Source organism: Cyprinus carpio, chromosome B10 (assembly GCF_018340385.1).
Source record: "Cyprinus carpio isolate SPL01 chromosome B10, ASM1834038v1, whole genome shotgun sequence".
NCBI classification, from domain to species: domain Eukaryota; kingdom Metazoa; phylum Chordata; class Actinopteri; order Cypriniformes; family Cyprinidae; genus Cyprinus; species Cyprinus carpio.
The window spans coordinates 6,024,407-6,042,813 of record NC_056606.1 but is presented as its reverse complement, the minus strand read 5'-3'; the positions used below and the strand labels follow the sequence as shown (position 1 = coordinate 6,042,813).

Here is an 18,407-nt window from a genome sequence, read left to right as displayed (position 1 = left end):
CCTTTTGAACACATTTGTGTTGGTTTCGAATGGTTTTGAAAAGCATTTCCAACAAAATAGTTTCAATGACTAATCTAAAATTGTCATGTGGGGTAACCATCAACTAAAAAGGTATATTACAAAAAAACAAAACTTAAAGGGATAGTTCACCCAAAAATGAAAATTCTGTCATCATTTACTCAAGTAAAGAAAGTTGGTAACCAAACAGTTGCTGGTAGCCATTGACTTCCATAGTATTTTTTCCATACTATAGAAACCAATGGCTACGGTCAAATGTTTGGTTACCAACATTCTTCAAAATATCTTCTTTTGTGTTCAACAGAAGAAAGAAACTCATAAAAGTTTGGAACAAGTGGAAGGTGAGTAAATGATGACAGAGTTCTCATTTTTGGGTGAAATATACCTTTAAAAAATGTAAAAAAAACAAGTGTCCATTTCTGCTCCTCGAGGGCCACCTAACTACACGTTTTCCTAGCAAACTCACTTAAAATCACTGTTCACTTTTTAGAAGATCATTAAGACAATGTTTTTAACATTCCATTTATGTGTTTTCACAAAACAACTCATCCTTATCGGCCATGTTGCCATGAAGAAAGCGAGCAAACTCTTCCCCATGTGAACAAATACTTATTAAAATAAATGAAGGCTGAGAACAAAAACAAATGTGAAGAGAACTCACTGGAAAAACTTGAAGGCCTTGACTGTGTATCCAGAACTGGCAAACAGGTCTTTCAGAAAATCATCCGTAGTGGAGGGACTGGGGGAGGAAAGAAACAAACAAAGGACAAAAAATAGCACCTTATCTGATGCCAACAATAATGCAAAACTTCCAGTGGAGTAAAAACAACTGCTAATATGATAATATGTGACCCTGGACCACAAAACCAGTTTTAAGTGTCAATTTGTCAAAATTGAGATTTATAAATCATCTGAAAGCTGAATAAATAAGCTTTCCATTCATGTGTGGTTTGCTAGGAATGGACAATATTTGTCCAAGATACAACTATTTGAAAATCTGGAATCTGAGTCAAAAAAAAAATCAAAATATTGAGAAAATCACCTTTAAAGTTGTCCAAATAAATTTCTAAACAATAAATATCACTAAAAAAAAAAAAAATTATCATAAATTAATATCAGGAAATTTACAAAATATCTTCATGGAACATGATCTTTACTTAATATCCTAATGATTTTTGGCATAAAAGAAAGATCAATCATTTTGGAAATTCAGGAAATTCAAACAACAAATGTTGCTCCAGCAAAACTGGGTTGTTTTTTGTAGAAGTTGTTTGTAACCTGCTGTATGAGCGTGTGGGTGTGTGCCAGTCACTCACGGGATATTTGAGAGGTGCAGGGTGGCGGAGGGAGGGAAGATGTTCTGGAAGTTCTTGGAGCCGGGCTTTTTGAAGCGGTGCAGCGGGCTCCCACTGAAGTCTTTGGTCAGGCCCTGGTCCTCCTGACCCTCCCTGGGGAGCTGCACCGTCTGGTGCTTCGAGATGGTCACACGGATCACCTTACCATGCAGACGCTGACCGTTCAAATGGCTCATGGCTCACAAACAAACCCAGAGATAATGTGTTACAGATAAGCTTTAACCCTGAGACGCATCATATTACACTTACACTGAACAAACCTTCTTCTTACATTTGAACAACAAAAACTCATGCATAAGAGTTTTTTCCCAGCATTTTTACACACACACAAAGTTCTGAAAGATCCTTTTGCTAAATGATTCTTACATAAATTACTGTATAAAATGCAAAAACTGTATAAAATATCAAAACCATTCCAACATAAAACCTGTGTAAATCATACATGAAGCCATTCTAAAGCAAATTTCTGTGTGAATAATTCACAAAACCTTTATGTAAATTTGGGTAAATATTTGAAAATTGATTCATACATAAATGTACTGTATAAAACATGAATAAAATCATTCTTAGGTTCATTCATACATGAACTGTACATTGTTTGTAAAAAACATTCTTATGTAAATTAATGTTTAAACCAATAGCAAAACCATTTTTACATAAATTTCGGTGAAAATTGTGCATAAAACCATTATTATATAAAGTTCAGTTAATAGTTTCACAAAACATTTTAAAGTAAATTTGTGTAAATCATTTGCAAATTGATTCAAACACAAATTACTGTATAAAACTGATAAAACAAAAAAGGTAATTTGTAAATCAATAGCAAAACTATTTTTACATAAATTTCTGTGTACTGTACATTGTTTGCAAAACCATTATTATGTTAATTTACATGTAAATGCATTTAAATACGGTTATCACAACAAAACCTTTGCAGTGTGTACAGGTCCTTTCATTTCTCCTCGCACCATTCCATAATCTATTACTAAACTGCATTAGAATATTTGATGAAAATGATTTGTAGCTTTAATACAGACACAGAACATGCCGATAAAGACACCTGATCAAAGGATGAAGCGAATGTATCAAGATGAAAAGGATTTCAGTGTAATGCCTGACGTACCGAGCTGGGCTTGCGTGGCGTCTGCCATCTGTATTAAAGCATTCTCTTTCTTGTTGAACAGAATCTTGACTCGGTGAACATCTCCATACACTCCTGCCGGGATAAAAGAGAAATTTAGATTTTTTGTGCTCAAACACACAGTGAACACAATTTACAGCAAATAATACACTATGTGCAGATCTCAGTGCTTCATTATTGAAGGAAGATGGCGACAGTGGCTCCTCACATGCTCAGACGAGCAAACATTTTAAAGGATATCACTCACACGAAGGTCTGTCTCTGATGTTGACACTTATTAAATTGTAGGGATAATAACAATGGCACACACTGAGCGTGTGTATGGGAGAATTTGAACATTCATATGACGGGGTCATAATCTGTAAATAATCTCGCGACTGTGTTCATAAGGAAATGGTCTCATTGCTCAGCTTCTAACCTCTACTGCCTTCATAAAAACAGCCGTCTGAGGAGTAATAAATTCACCTTACCGAATAAAATGAAGAGCCCGTGTGGAGATATGCTCTGCAAGAGATGGGACATTATCAGAGATCACTCAGTGCTAAAATGTAAAAAGCGCTGGAAAAAGATGAAATGAATATGTGTAAAATGTATGAAGAAACATTAATAGATGTGGTGATTGACACTGATCACTTCAATGTGAATGCAGAATTAAATGAAGAAAGTTCCTTGTGACATCAGCTCCTGAGACTTAATAAAGACGCATGAAAATAGGTTTGGATTAGTTCATAGGATGAGAAAAAAGACTGGAGGGAATCACTGTAACGGTCAGTGAGTGTTTACACTCCTAACACATACTCTTTTAACAACAAAAAAAAAATTAATAGCACAAAAAAATACAAAACACCAAAAAACACACATAAACATTTAAAAAAAAAAAAAACATTTCAATTAAAAAATACATACAAATAAAAAAAAAACAAAAAACAAAAAAATGTGAAGCAGCACAACCGTTTTCAACATTAATATTAATAAATGTTTCTTGAGCAGCTAATCAGCAAACAATATTAGAAGAAGTATTTGTGGAATATTAATAAATGTTTCTGAAATTCAGCAAATCATCACAACAATATAGAATAAATGGCATTTTATCATGTGACACTGAAAACTGATGCTGAAAACACATCTTATAACACAAAAAAAAATCACATTACAATTTATTCACATAGAAAACATGCAGTTCTTGGCAAGTGATAATATTTCTATATTATATTATATTATATTATATTATATTATCAAAAAAAAATTATCTAGACATGTAAAATATTATATTATATTATATTATATTATATTATATTATCTGGATGACAGTATCTAGATCTGTATTCTAATTATCAGTATCAGCCATAAAAAAACAATATTGGTGTCTACATGTAAAATAATAATAATAATCATCATCATCATCATAATAATGTTAATAATAATATTTATTATTTTTATTATTTAGGCAAGTTATAATACTATTAATTAGGAATTAGGGTTATTATTACAATGAACTAAAACCTTAAAAACATTCTTGTAACTAGAAATAAAATAAACAAACAGAAAAAATAAATATATTTCAGAATATATATTTTCCTTTAGATTAACTTGATACTAATATAACTAAAAAATTTTAAATGAATACAAACAACACAGACATAAATAACAGAAATGACAAACACAACAAAATTACTAAAACATTAAAATGAAAAATAGAATATAGACAGACAGACTGATTCAGAACTTAAATGCTTTTCGAAGGGCACTTACAGTATAACTGTAAACTCTTTCCTACAGCTGTAATCAATTGTATGCCATATAAATGACAGGTTTGTGGTGAAAGGGCTCACAGAGAAAGGTTAGTCGCTCGTGTTGACATCAGTTATGTCGTGGGACGGTGGTGTTGGGGGGGGCTCACCTCGGGGTTGAGGTTGGAGACGAGGAGCACAGAGTGGATGGCGGTGGGGGCCATGCCGTGGATGGTCATCCGTCCTGTCATTGCTGATGAAGGGATGGTGAGATGTCCCAGAGCACCAGGCATCGTCTGCATAGACAGACCTGAGCGGGGCGCAGATGGGGAGGGGAGACGTGAGAGAGAGGAAGGGAACCTTCTAGAACAATCATCCGTTTTCACAACCTGTTGCCGCTCTTTCAGATAAACAACATAAGGTCTTCTTGTAATAGCTTATCAAATCAATGTGTTCAGGCATGCTGGATAAATTTAGTCCAAATGAGTATTGAATCGGATGGTCGGGGTAGTAAGAGGTTTAAATAAAGCCAGCAGAGATCAGGGTCAGGAGTGTGAAAACACAGCCAAGCTCGAGAGTGAAACAGCATTCACAACATGCTTAATATGTGAAGGACAAATTATCTGAAAAACATTCAGTGGTAAATAACGCAGGATGGGACTTTTGTACTTTGAGATCTGATATTAAAATACTGATATGTTTGTTATGATATTATTAATGGTACTTTTATTTGACTGAGGCCTTGATAATGCCATAATTTTTGTGACAGAAGTGGAGAAATTATTTCATTTGGAACAACTCGAGGGTGAATACATGTTTTATTTTTAATATGATAAATAATACACTGCTGTTTGAATGTTTGGGGTCTGTATGATTTATAAAAATGTATGATTTTATTCGGCAAGGGTGCATTAAATTGTCCAAAAGTGACAGTAAAGACATTTATAATGTTATAAAAGATTTCTACAAAAAAAAAGCTGTTCTTTTGAGAAATGTCGGTTTCCACAGATATATTAAACAGCACAACTGTTTTCAACTTAATAATAATAATAATAATCAGAAATGTTTCTTGAGCAGCAAATCAGCATATTAGAATGATTTCTGAAGGATCATGTGACACTGAAGACTGCAGTAATGATGCTGAAAATTCAGCCTTGCATCGCAGAAATATATTACAATAGAAAACAGTTATTTTAAATTGTAATAATATTTATTTTTACTGTATTTTTGATAAAACAAATGCCACATTGGTGAGGAAAAGTGATTTCTTTCAAAAACATTTTAAAATCTTAAAGACCCCAAACTTTTTAACAGCAGTGTATATATTATTTAACTCATATTAAAATGTTTTTAAAACATTTTTAAATAAATATTATGTGATTAATATTAAATGTTGTCTTTGATAAACATTAATTAAGACTGCACCGTGACTTTAGCGATTACATTTTATTATATGAAAAATGTAATGCACTTAAATTGGATGCATTGATCGCATAAATCAAAACGGTGCGAACGAATCAATAGCCAATTCTGAATGCAAAGCTTTCAATCTTTTTTAAATGTGACATCAATACTTGTGTTTGTGTTAGTCCCTCTTCACTTTGCTCATTTTGCTGGTGTCAATCTGCAGATGCGTCCCGCAAGTGGCTCGGGTGATGACACAGTAATACCTCTGATTATTCAGTCTGAAGACTGTCGTGAGCAGCACGACGCTGCCTCCATTACTGAGATGTGATTTGAGAGTGTGACTCGGTCTGAAAGCTCACCTGCCTGATGGAAACCGATAGCAGGGGCGAAACCAGCCGCCCCGGGGTATGGAGAGGAAATTATCCCAGGAGCCCCTGCACACACACACACACACAGGGTCAGCAACGGCAAACAACTGATTTATAAAATGAGAGCACAAGCACAAAACAGCATAGTGATGGCAGTGTGTGTGCATCTACACTGACATAAATGACACCTATTCTTCAGGCAAAAGATTTAATTATTGAACTAAAATTCATTTTGATATTTCTTCGGGGGTGTAAAACTATACTTGTATCATTGTTATGCAACTGCTTTGATAACAATGAAAATAAAAGCTTTGTTACAAAGATAAAAAATAAACCTATATATATATACTGTATATTTACATACAAATTAAATCAGTGTATATCCATGATACCATCTGATTATTTGATGTAATTTTTATGTATGTCATATATGTCAAATACAACAGTATTTTTAAGAATGATGGATTGAGGATTCGTTTCTGACTAGTCGAATGATTAATCGTATCCGAAATTAAAGTTTTTGTTTACAGAATATAGGTGTGTGTACTGTGTATATTTATTATGTATATAAAAATATAAACAAATGCATGTATATATTTAAGAAAAATGTTATGCTTATATATTAAATATATTTATATATAATATAAAATATAAGAATATGAATATATAAATGTATAAAGGCAAATATTTTTAAAACATATACTGTATGTGTGTGTATTTATATATACACATAATAAATATACACAATACATGTACATATTTAATGCAAAACAAAAACTTTTATTTTGGGTGCGATTCATCGTTTGACAGCACTATTTCTGACATATATAATATTGTAAATATATTGTTCATTGTTATCAATGGGTTCCCTGCTATGAAAAGCAAAACAAATATTTACAAATGAAATAACATTTCAGATTTTTTTGACCATCTATGAGATGGCTAGTTTGTTAATGCATTTTGTCATGCGATGCAACTCACAAAAATTACCCAAACAATAATAATAGTGACAATAATAAAAATGTATTTCAAGGTGCAAGATCAATACATTATTACTTTGTACTGGTTACACCATGACATTTTAGAGTCATGAAAGTTAAACTTAATATAAAATCACTAACCCTGTGAGAGCCTTAATAAATATTATTAACAGTATACCAGCACAATCTATAAAAGACGTGCACATGCATTTGTCCTGTACTCCCTATATCATCACAGTTTTATTATCATCCTATAATTTGGCTCGCTGAGACATGCACGTTCACGTAATTCACAGTTTGCCCATCTAATATCTCGAATTCCCAGAAGGGACCGGCTTAAGTGTGACACCATTGTTTAAAATGGATTTATTCAGCCTATTGAGATGTGAACCACCATAGAGCTCAGAACAAGCAGTGTACGTAAATTTCAAAACAGTCCAACCGACAACAATAAAACATTTTCATGAGGGGCGTTGCGGAAGAAGACCGACAAAATGGCAGTGGTCTAATAAAAGCTGCCATTTGAACAGCTTTTATTGCTTTAGCGGGCGTCTGGAGACGTCATCGAGCGCCCCTGAGATTCCTGGCTGTGCCCAGAAACAATTCATCAGCTCTGATTTACACACACACACACACACACACACAAGAATACACACTGGCCTTATCAGTATCCACACGGCCTCTCGCTCTAGACAGCGCGAGTGATTTACCGAGTTTGAGACAACAAGATGCGTGGATGGGCAGCCACAGTTATCTGCCGCCCCCTCTGACACTCACACACACACAATACATCTACCCTGCAAACACTGTCCAGCCCACAGAAGTGTGTGTGCATGTGCGATAAGGCATGCCCTTTGATAGTGTGCATGCAACCAACCGATAGCATTATAATAAAACACACGTGGATCGTCCAGGTAAAGAGGAAGTGAGGATCTGTTACACTGCTATTTCTAATGGAAAAGAAGTTTTAGATAAACGGACAGGTTTGATTAAAAAACTAAATGTCAGTGTACACACACACACACAAATTAATGGAATATTGCAAACTAGAATATCAACAAAGTATAGGGTCAATACTTGTTCACCAGTGGATCCTCTGCAGTGAATGGGTGCCGTCAGAATGAGAGTCCAAACAGCTGATAAAAACATCACAATAATCCACAAGTAATCCACTCCAGTCCAGTTCATCAGTTAATGTCTTGTGCATGTGTTTGGAAGAAACAAACATACTAGTCCACAATCCATAATAACTCTTTCAGTAAAAAAGCCCATCCTCTGTTGTCACCCACATCAAAATCCACCTGCATATTAGTTCAGAACTGTTTTGGACAATTTTCACTTATAAACAGTGCTTCGTCTGTGCATATTTCTCTCCTGATTCAGATAAGAATTGTGGTATAGTATTGCGGATAAAGGACTCGTATTTTAGCCAGAAAAAAATGTCTTAATGGTGGATTTGTTTCTTACAAACTCAGAGATTTTCACTTCACAAGATGTTAACTGATGGACTGGAGTGGTGTGGATTACTTGTGGATTATTGTGATGTTTCTATCAGCTGTTTGGACCCCCATTCTGACGGCACTCATTCACTGTAGAGGACCCATTGGTGAGCAAGTGATGTAATGCTACATTTCCTCCAAATATGAAGAAACAAACTCATCCACATCTTGAATAGCCTGAGAGGGAGTACATTTTCAGGAAATTTTCATTTGTATGTGTCTTACCAAAAGCGGTCTGCATGGTGGGGTCCAGCGTGGGCTGCCCGTCCCCTGAGGGTAGGTCTAGACGTGTGAAGTCCCTGCTCTTGTCGTTGTTGTATTTCACATTCAGACTGGTCAGCTTGGAGAATTCAACACGCAGAGTGCAGCAGCCGTTGTAGATGTTCTGCCCATCCAAAGCCTGACACAGACACATTAAACATTATAATGCAATGCTCTCACAAAGAAATTATACTTTGCTTAAATAAAAACAAGTCTATTTTAGAAAAATTAAGTGTTTTGCACATGTTTACTCGAGAATTCACATGTACTGATACAGTATATAATGAAAATATTTTTATTTTCTCATTAGATTCACCCAGCATTGCATGTCATCCATGCAGTCAAGCAGACAGCCGAAGCGTGTTTGTCTTTCCGATCACAGGACATTGGTCTGTTCCGGCACATTCTCATTGATTGCACCTGCTCTACTTCATTACATCAGGGATTAATGGAGCCTGAGCATCTCCTCTCAGTTTTTCTATCTGTTAATCAATATCTTAAAGCAAGCGACAGCCAAACTCTTAAAACAGATCTAGAAGAAGCCGCAGTCACAAGGTTAGTATCTCCACTGAGCCCTTTTAATGGTTCCTGAGAAAAAGGGAGGACAAAGTCCAAAGCCAAACGGAATGAAAAGCAACATGTGCAGTGAAAACAAATCGATATAAACTCAACCTCAAAATATATTTGCAAGAAAAGAGATCATTTTCATTTAAAGTAATCTTTCCCTGTATTGGCACTGAGTATCAACCATTACAGTGACAAAAACGGCTTTCTCTGGTCAGTTTGCCCATAATCTCCATCTCGTTATGGCCATTTTGGATATATATAAACCTTAGATAAGAAAATAAAATCTCCACTCAACATGACAGAGTTTGCCTCTTAATCCAGTGTGACATTTTTATTATTGAATTGTCTGTGTAGGCCTGAAGCAGGTTTGGCGGGGCGGAGGCGATGTGAAATAACTTCTCCCGTGGAGCCAGTTCATGTAACTAAACCCTGATGACAAATGCAAATCACATCTAATCCTGACAGTGGCCTGAGCAACGACAGGGACGAATAAAGAGCTGTTCTGCAGAAGTCTGTGCCGTTGGCTTTAAGCAGTCAGGGTTGGATGATAAAATTATCTCATTGTCTTATACTTAATGCCAAATCTACACTTTAGATTATTGTAAGGACTCGAGGGTGGGCTCTTTTGACTCTTTTGGGCTGATAAGCAACCATCCCACTCAAACCGCCCTAGAAACTGCAAAGCAACATGCTGGAAAACACTCAGAACACCTTAGCAACTGCAATTCAACACCTTACCATTATAGCAGAAATATATAGACTACCCTTCACAAGTTTGAGGGTGGGTAGAGGTTTCGAAACAAGCACATTAAAAACATCAAATCCCTTTTTTTTTTTTTTTTTATATATATATATATATATGCTATATATATCATATATATATATATATTATATATATATAGTATATATATATATTATAAAGTTTCAGCAAAAAAATAGATAATCTTGTATCATATTGATATAAAAATACAAAAAGAAGAAAAACATATTCCATTTGCTGTTATTAGCAGCATGAAGTGCATTACACATTATATTACGTCAAAGTTTCAGGTTTTGTGAATTTAATGAACAGCTAGTTAAGTTAAAATGAATCTTTTCAAAATTACAACAATCAAAATAAAACACTTGAAATATTATACCAGTTTACCTCAATGTCATGTGACCATGTGAATAATATGTAATCATGTAATCAATAAAAAAAATTGTCTGATCACAAATATTTTAAAATTACCAATACTTAATTTTTGGAACCTGATTATGAAATCCAGATTACATGCAATGAGTTACTATCCAGCACTGTTGATGAATTTAAAGTCATCATTTTAAAGACATTATTTATTTGAAATAAAATATTTTGTAACGATTTTACTGTCACTTTTGATCAATGTAATGCATCTTTGCTGAATAAAACTATCCATTAATTCAACTTTTGAATGCTACTGTATGTAATTTTCATATCATTTAAAAATGTACTCAGTGTTACATTTCTGCAATTGATAATCACTTGCATCCAGCCACAGATGCTGAGAAAGTAAGGTGCATTTGTGAACAATTGTTCCTTTTTTGTAGCAATTTCAAATGGGAGGAAGGGGGGCTTCATCGCCCATTTCAAAAAAGACCCCTGTCCCCACCCCTCCTGTTACACTAACAAATACTCTCTTTGTGCAAGGAAGCAATGCAACATGGCAGCCGCACAATAGATAACACCCTCAGACCAGAGGAGTAATTACTTGCGAGCTCTTTTTCCCCTGGTGAGCTGCATTGGCATTCATTAGATAACCTCACGGTGACATATTAATTACAGGGCCGGTTTGATTTGTGCAGTCTACTGGGAGCTGGTTTTCCTGCCGTCTTCCTGTTGCTTTGACAAATTTTCGGCTCTGCACCAAAAAATACCAGAGAGCGCCAACAATTAGGTGATGGAGGACAGGTGTGAGCAGCCTCGTGATTGATCGTGAAGCTTTGATTATACGGGGCGGCCGAACAATTAGGAAGCAGAGCTGACCACAGATAAACCATCTGTCTCCACAGACAGCCTGAGGAAATAAACTAGCACGGCTGCCAACCCAGTTCATCCCACCAATGAGATAACAAGAGCGCTTTGTAGGGTTATATTTCAGTACTGACCACTTTGGCGTGATGTGCGTTCATTGGATCTGCATATTGTAGCAAGGCCTGGAACTGGTTGTTCTTGGTGAAGGTAATGATCTTCAGGACCGTCCCAAATTTGGAGAAGATCTAAATTAAGGAGAAGACAAGAACATCAAAAACAGATATGTTAGAACATCTAGTTTAAACTAGCCAAAGGTGGTTTGCTCTTCTTCAGTCTAGCTGGAGGTCCAAGGTGGTTTTGAGCTGGTTTAGATGGTCAGCCTAACAATAAATGGTCAGAATCCCAGTAAAAAACAATAAACTTGACCAGTCTCCAGTGGAAACCAGCCTTTTATCCCACCAGTAAACAACCTCAGGCTGGTTTAAGATGCTGGTTTCCACCACTTTTGCGTTCCACACGACTGGGCTACATGAAACCTCTAAACACAAGCATTTTGTGCCACTTTGACCTTGTTGAAAGGGAGTTTTACAAGGTCACTAGGTGATAAAGCAGGAAGTGTACATGGTAAACAGTGAAAACAGTGCAAGCAAACAAATAAAGGCAAATAAAGTATTTGAGACTACAACGGAAAAATCCTGCTTGATATATTGCAGAAAGCTAAAAAGCACTGTTTTTTTCTCTGCATGTCATTATATAAATTGATATATCGATCTAGTGCAAATGTGATTGAAAAACCATGCTGATATTGTAATAAAAATATTCCCAAATATCAAAATGAAAGTTGGTATCAAGTAAAAACTTAATCAAAGGCTTCTGAATCAGAATTGAATCAGTTATCAGCGCCAATTTCCAGACCTATTTGAGATCAATGACAAGCGTTATATGAAAGAATCATACAGTTTCTGTATAGTGTAGTTTTACCTGGTGTAGCACTTCTAGAGACACTGGGTAGTAGAGATTCTCTACGATTAAACGAAGCACAGGACTCTGTCCCGGCATCATTCCACCGTCACTGGCTGTCGCAGTCCCAGAGAGAGTCATATTCCCAGAATGCACTGCATTGACAGCTTGCAGAGCAGCCTGAGCCCTCTACAAATGAGACATACAGGGTTAACATTCTTTAAACTCTTCTAAAACTTTACACTCATGCAGAATACACGCAAATACACCTCAATCTTACTACTGCACTAGTGGGTATGCCTGATTCCCAAGGCACTAAAATGCACTATCAGCAAATGACTCTGTAATGAGCCATTTTACATATTGTAAAACTAATAGCTCTGGGTAAAACAAAAGAATAAAGGAGGCACTAAATATGCAGAGATACCATTTGCACCAGTTCATAAAAAGAAAACAAGCTAAATAATATTAGGGTTATGTATAGGCTTAATGTTAGAGCCTGTCGGAAACATAGTGGGACATTTCCACCTATAAACAAGGTCAGAAATTTTCTTTTCAGAAAGTTTCTTTTTCTTTGCCACTTTATGACTTTGCAAGGTTGTTTCAGGCTGTCATAGCTAGATAGCTAGAAAAAAACTTACCTTTAAAATTTTGTAAAGTATTTTTTTTTTTTTTTTTAATGGTAGTAAAATAGCATGTATCAAAGGTGTAAATAATAATTTAATTACAACTTAACACCAATAAAAAAAACAAATATTATATAATCTTGGATGTCATTAACTCTATATTATATAATCTTGGATGTCATTAACTCTACTATGCCACGGAAAGAGGTATTTAAAAGTGTTTGGAGTGACAGTAATTCTTACCCCCTGATTGGGCAGATTATCAGTCTTGAGCTCACGGTGGTTGGAATACTGGATGTAGACGGGTTGGTTGCGGACATGGGGTGTGGCTGTGGTGTAGTAGTTGACCATGGTGATTGCTGCTTCTTCAGAAGCCATTTCTATAAAAGCCTGCAGTGCAAAGACAGACATACTGTAAGTGCTCAACCCTGATAACAACGGCATTCAGATAATTGCATGTGTGGTGTCAGTTAATCCAACTTTTTCTTAGTTTTAATGCAAATGAAATAAATATTAGTGGGTTAAAAGAAATGGAGATAAAGAAGTGCTGCTTTGCACTTATGGATGGACAATAGAACAAGCTTAATCTTGTCTGTGGCACGACAATGTTTAATACTTCGAGTTAAAGTATTGTTCAAATCACTAACCCTAAGCATGAGCAATACAGTAGTGATGCTTATCTTAACAGATACCTCTAATAATTATTCTGACCTCATCAAGCAAGGTGTGAAAGATTTATAGATGCAGAATCTGACAATAAACAGAATCTTTTGAAGCTTCAATCAAATCAAGCAGCAAACAACATATTATGCAACAGGGGCATTAGAAATCTGTCTGCCTGTCTTTTCTTGTCTAAATATGCCAGTTTCTATTTGAATATGAAAAGATGCCCGAGTGGGAGACTGCTGTGTTTTTGCAGGGCATCTGTTATTAGATGGACCTTGATTTGAAAGAAAGCACACACAATTCACTATCAATCACCATCAATAACTAATCAAAAACAAAAACAGACCCTTGACCCCACCACTCACCATACACAAATAAAAAAAAAAAAAAAACAAAAATGATTCTTTGATGATGGTGTTTCTTAGTTTTTTTTTTTGTTTTTTTTTTATAGGTCAGTCTCATGAAAAAAAAAAAAAGAAATATCAGGGTCATAATTCAGTTCAGTCTAAACTATTAAAAAACTAACCTTAGATTTGTAATTATTCTTATAATACACATATATATATATACATACCTATATATATATATAGATATCATATATATATATCTATATATATATATATATATATATATATATATATATATATATATATATATACACATTATCATTACTGTAACACAGATGTGACCCTGGACCACAAAACCATTGATAATGTTCAATTTATGGAAATTGAGATTTATACATTATCTGAAAGCTGAATAAATATGCTTTCCATTGATGTATGGTTTGTTAGGATGGGACAGTGTTAGAGATACAACTATTTGAAAATCTGGAAACTGAGGGTGCAAAAAAGAAAAAAAAAATGTTTAAAAAAATTGCTTTTAAAGTTGTCCAAATGGAAGTTCTTAGTGATGCATATTACTAAAAAAAAATCAACTAATATTATCTTTACTTAATATCCTGATTTTTGGCATAAAAGAACATTTTTACCCATACAATGTATACTCGTGCTACTTTAGACTGGAACTTTGGGACCGGCATACAATGTATACTCGTGCTACTTTACACCCTATCTATAAACCATTTTCAAAAATACCATCCTTAATACAAATCCTAATTTTAGTTTAAATCATGAAAAAAAATCCCATGATGTTTACATTTAGAATTTAAGTATATTATTATATATATATATATATATATTTTTTACTGAGAACATGCTTAATTGCCTAAAATAAATCTTAATAAGTAATATATATCAAATAATTAATCGCATCCAAAATAAATGTTTTTGTTTATATAATATATGTATGTGTACTGTGTATATTTAATATGTAGATATAAATAAATAAAAAATAAATTTGAAAATAATTACATTTATACATTTATATATTCACATTCTTATATTTTATATTATACATAAATATATTTAATATATAAACATAACATATTTTTCTTAAATATATAAATGCATGTGTTTGTATTTATGTATACATAATAAATATACACAGTACACACACATATATTATGTAAACAAAAACTTTTATTTTGAATGCGATTAATCTCGATTAATCATTTGACAGCAATAATAATAAGCTTCATTTTTTTTGTCCAAGACAATGCCTGAAACAATGGTATTGTTTCCATTGTCTGCACAGAGGAAGTAGGCCTACATTTCCTAAATCATGTTAGTTACACTGTGATGAACTACACAGAGGTTTAACAGTGGGAATATATATGCTGGTTTTCTCTGATCTTATTCATGCCGTTTAATCCGGAAATTCCACTGCTAAACCAACATGAAAGCATAAGGTGAGGTCAGAGAATCTCAAAAGGCAAATTTCAAACCCATCAGTGTTTCTTAAATGCCTGAGGTTCAAATGGTCATGCTGCAAAATGCTTACAGAGCTGAAAGAAAGGGCAGAGATATGTTTGCAGGTTAATGGAGCACCTACTTGGTTTTTCCCTTTAAGCAACAACAGGTTGGTGACTTTGCCGAAAGGGACTCCTAGTGAGACGACCTCTGCCTCGGACACTTCGATGGGAACTCTGCGGATGTGGAGGACACGGGAGGGGTCACAAGGAGATCGTTCTCCTTTATACTTTTTATCGTCAGTGCCATTAGCTGCCAAAAAGGAAAAAGAAAAAGACAGATTATAATTTTTTAATTTTACCAGTTTTCCAAATGCCAAAACTGGCACTGATGTACATGGATATTACAAAAGCAAGACCCGTCAGACACCAAACACTATTATTATCGATTGACTGACACCAAAAAGGTCACGGTTACAAAATATTTTGCAATGTTTTGGCCTCACAAAGGACCCTCAATGAAGGTCAAGAAATACCAGACAAACAGACATGGGCAGAAACACAAAACAGACAATACGACAGTGGTGGGCAGCATCTCTGTCACTTCCCCTCAAAACAATACGACAAGCCTCTTACAGGATTAAGCAGGCCTCTGTAGCCTGTCAAGACTCCAAATGGCACCCATTGTGGGGCGTTTGGCACTTGGCTATGTCCAGGGGCACATCACAGGCTGGTGACAGGTTTAACAGAGACAGACCGTGGCTGAGTGCCTGCCTCAGCTTTCAACCCTTGCAGCTTTTTTTCAAGCTCTTGCGCTGCTTGTGATCGTCTGATTGCAGATAACAACATCCAAACAATCGGTATCAGTCTCAGTGTCAGGTGAAAAATGAAAAGATGGTGTGTTATATGTTTATTTTTTTTACCAAGACACATTACAACCTACAGTAGGCAGACATGTGGTAATTTGGGCTAAATTCTCATTATTAGCCAAACAGCCAGTCCTGCCCCAAAAATTACACCATCGGACCAGAAAATAACAGAAGTCTAAAATAGGATGTTTTTCTTCAAATTGTCTCTGAACATTAAACTTGGTTAGGAGAAAGCATTTTAGCACAGGAAAGTTGCACACTTTACCCTGAAGTAATTGCAGAAGCGAAACAAAACAAGTGCAGAAATTGCTGCATTGTTAGACTCTCGAATTATGTATTTGTCTAGTTATTGGTAGGTCATGCATGAGCAATGAACTTAAAAGCTCTATTACTGTAATACAGGGAAAACTTATTCAGATACATTAAAATATGGGTCAAATCTTCCTCAGTTTGCATGTGTGTATGTTAGGTAGAAATGGTACCAATTTATCCATGATGAATGCAGTAGTCCATGAGGACAAGTGAAAGTGAGATCTCTCTCTCATGCACTGATACACTCTCTCTTTCCAAAGTTAAGCCTGTCGACGAGAGGAGGCACAGAGAAACAGCAGTGCACAAAAGAAAGTGCTGCCATCAGCAGGACATACAGACACAGTTGAAAAAAAATGAACAGGCTCAATACAGTGATCCAGACCCTCCCCTTACAGCCTAGTGATCTGGCTCCTCATAGACCAGCACAGTGATCCAATCCCTCACTCCCAGTCCAGTAATCTAGACCCTATCCTCACAGCTCAGCACAGTGATCAAATACCTCCCTCAAAGCCCAGTGATCTAGACCCTCGTCACAGCCCAGCACAGTAATCTAGACTCACCCTCACAGCCTAACACAGTGATGATCCCACCCCTAAATCCCAGTCCAGAGATCTAGATAAGGGGTGTCAAATTCAGTTCCCAGGGGGCCACTGTCCTGCAGGGTTTAACTCCAACCCTAATTAAACACACCTGAACAAGCTATTAGGCTTGTCAGGATTACTAGAAACTTTGATGCAGGCATTTAGAAGCTGGTTGGAGCTAAACTCTGCAGGACAGTGGCACTCCAAGACCAGAGTTTGAAATGTGATCTAGACTGACCCCTCACAGCCCAACACAGTGATCTCATTCATCCCTCCTAGTCCAACAATCTAGACCCTCCTATCACAGCTCGGAGATCAAGACACTCCTGTCACAGCCCAGCACAGTGATCTAGACTCACCACTACCCGTGATCCCATCCCTCCCTCCTAGTCCAGAGATCTAGACCCTCCCCTCACAGCTCAGCACAGTGATCTAGATTCACCACTAACAGTGATCCCATCCCTCCCAGTTCAGAGATCTAGACACTTCCCTCACAGCCCAGCACAGTGATCTAGACTCACCACTAACAGTGATCCCATCCCTCCCTCGTAGTCCAGAGATCTAAACCCTCCCCTCACAGCTCAGCACAGTGATCTGGATTCACCACTAACAGTGATCCCATCCCTCCCTCCTCTCCTTTCACTGCCCAGTTCTTTCATGCCCACTGAGCTCCGACCCTCACAACGAGCTCAGCACAGTGATTCTTGATTCACCACTAACAGTGATCCCATCCCTCCCTCTAGTCAGAGGATCTAGCACAGTGATCTAGACAGATCTAGACCCTTCCCTCACATCCCAGCACAGTGATCTAGATTCACCACTAACAGTGATCCCACCCCTCCCTCCTAGTCCAGAGATCTAGACCCTCCTGTCACCGCCCAGTACATTGATCTAGACCCTTCCATCACAGCTCAGCACAGTGATCTAGACTCACCACTAACAGTGATCCCATACCTCCCTCCTAGTCCAGAGATCTAGACCCTCCTGTCACAGACCAGCACATTGATCTAGACCCTTCTGTCACAGCCCAGCACAGTGATCTGATCCCTCCCCTACGCCGTGATTCCCCATCCCCCCCTCTAGACCCATAGCTTCTAAACCCTCCTTCATTGCCCAGTACACTGAGGCTAGACCCTTCCCATCACCAGCCCTCGCACGTGATCTAGACTCGCCACTAACAGTGATCCCATCCTTCCTTCCTAGTCCAGAGATCTAGACCATTCCCTCACAGCCCAGCACAGTGATCTAGACTCGCCACTAACAG

The 18,407-nt window shown here is 36.4% G+C and overlaps 1 protein-coding gene across 8 annotated transcripts in view; it reads right to left on the bottom strand.

The window, feature by feature from the left end:
• The window catches only part of ptbp3 (polypyrimidine tract binding protein 3), a 65,866-nt gene that overhangs the window by 6,722 nt on the left and 40,737 nt on the right, over positions 1–18,407 (bottom strand). For all 8 annotated transcript variants that reach the window (XM_042732230.1, XM_042732231.1, XM_042732232.1 and 5 more), the window contains 11 exons: positions 15,525–15,694; positions 13,149–13,295; positions 12,301–12,468; positions 11,454–11,564; positions 8,724–8,898; positions 6,011–6,085; positions 4,415–4,554; positions 2,985–3,018; positions 2,497–2,589; positions 1,335–1,551; positions 680–757 (listed from right to left, as the gene is read on the bottom strand). In XM_042732230.1, the coding sequence (XP_042588164.1) occupies positions 680–757; positions 1,335–1,551; positions 2,497–2,589; positions 2,985–3,018; positions 4,415–4,554; positions 6,011–6,085; positions 8,724–8,898; positions 11,454–11,564; positions 12,301–12,468; positions 13,149–13,295; positions 15,525–15,694 (1,408 nt within the window). The remainder of the gene's footprint in view (positions 1–679; positions 758–1,334; positions 1,552–2,496; positions 2,590–2,984; positions 3,019–4,414; positions 4,555–6,010; positions 6,086–8,723; positions 8,899–11,453; positions 11,565–12,300; positions 12,469–13,148; positions 13,296–15,524; positions 15,695–18,407) is intronic.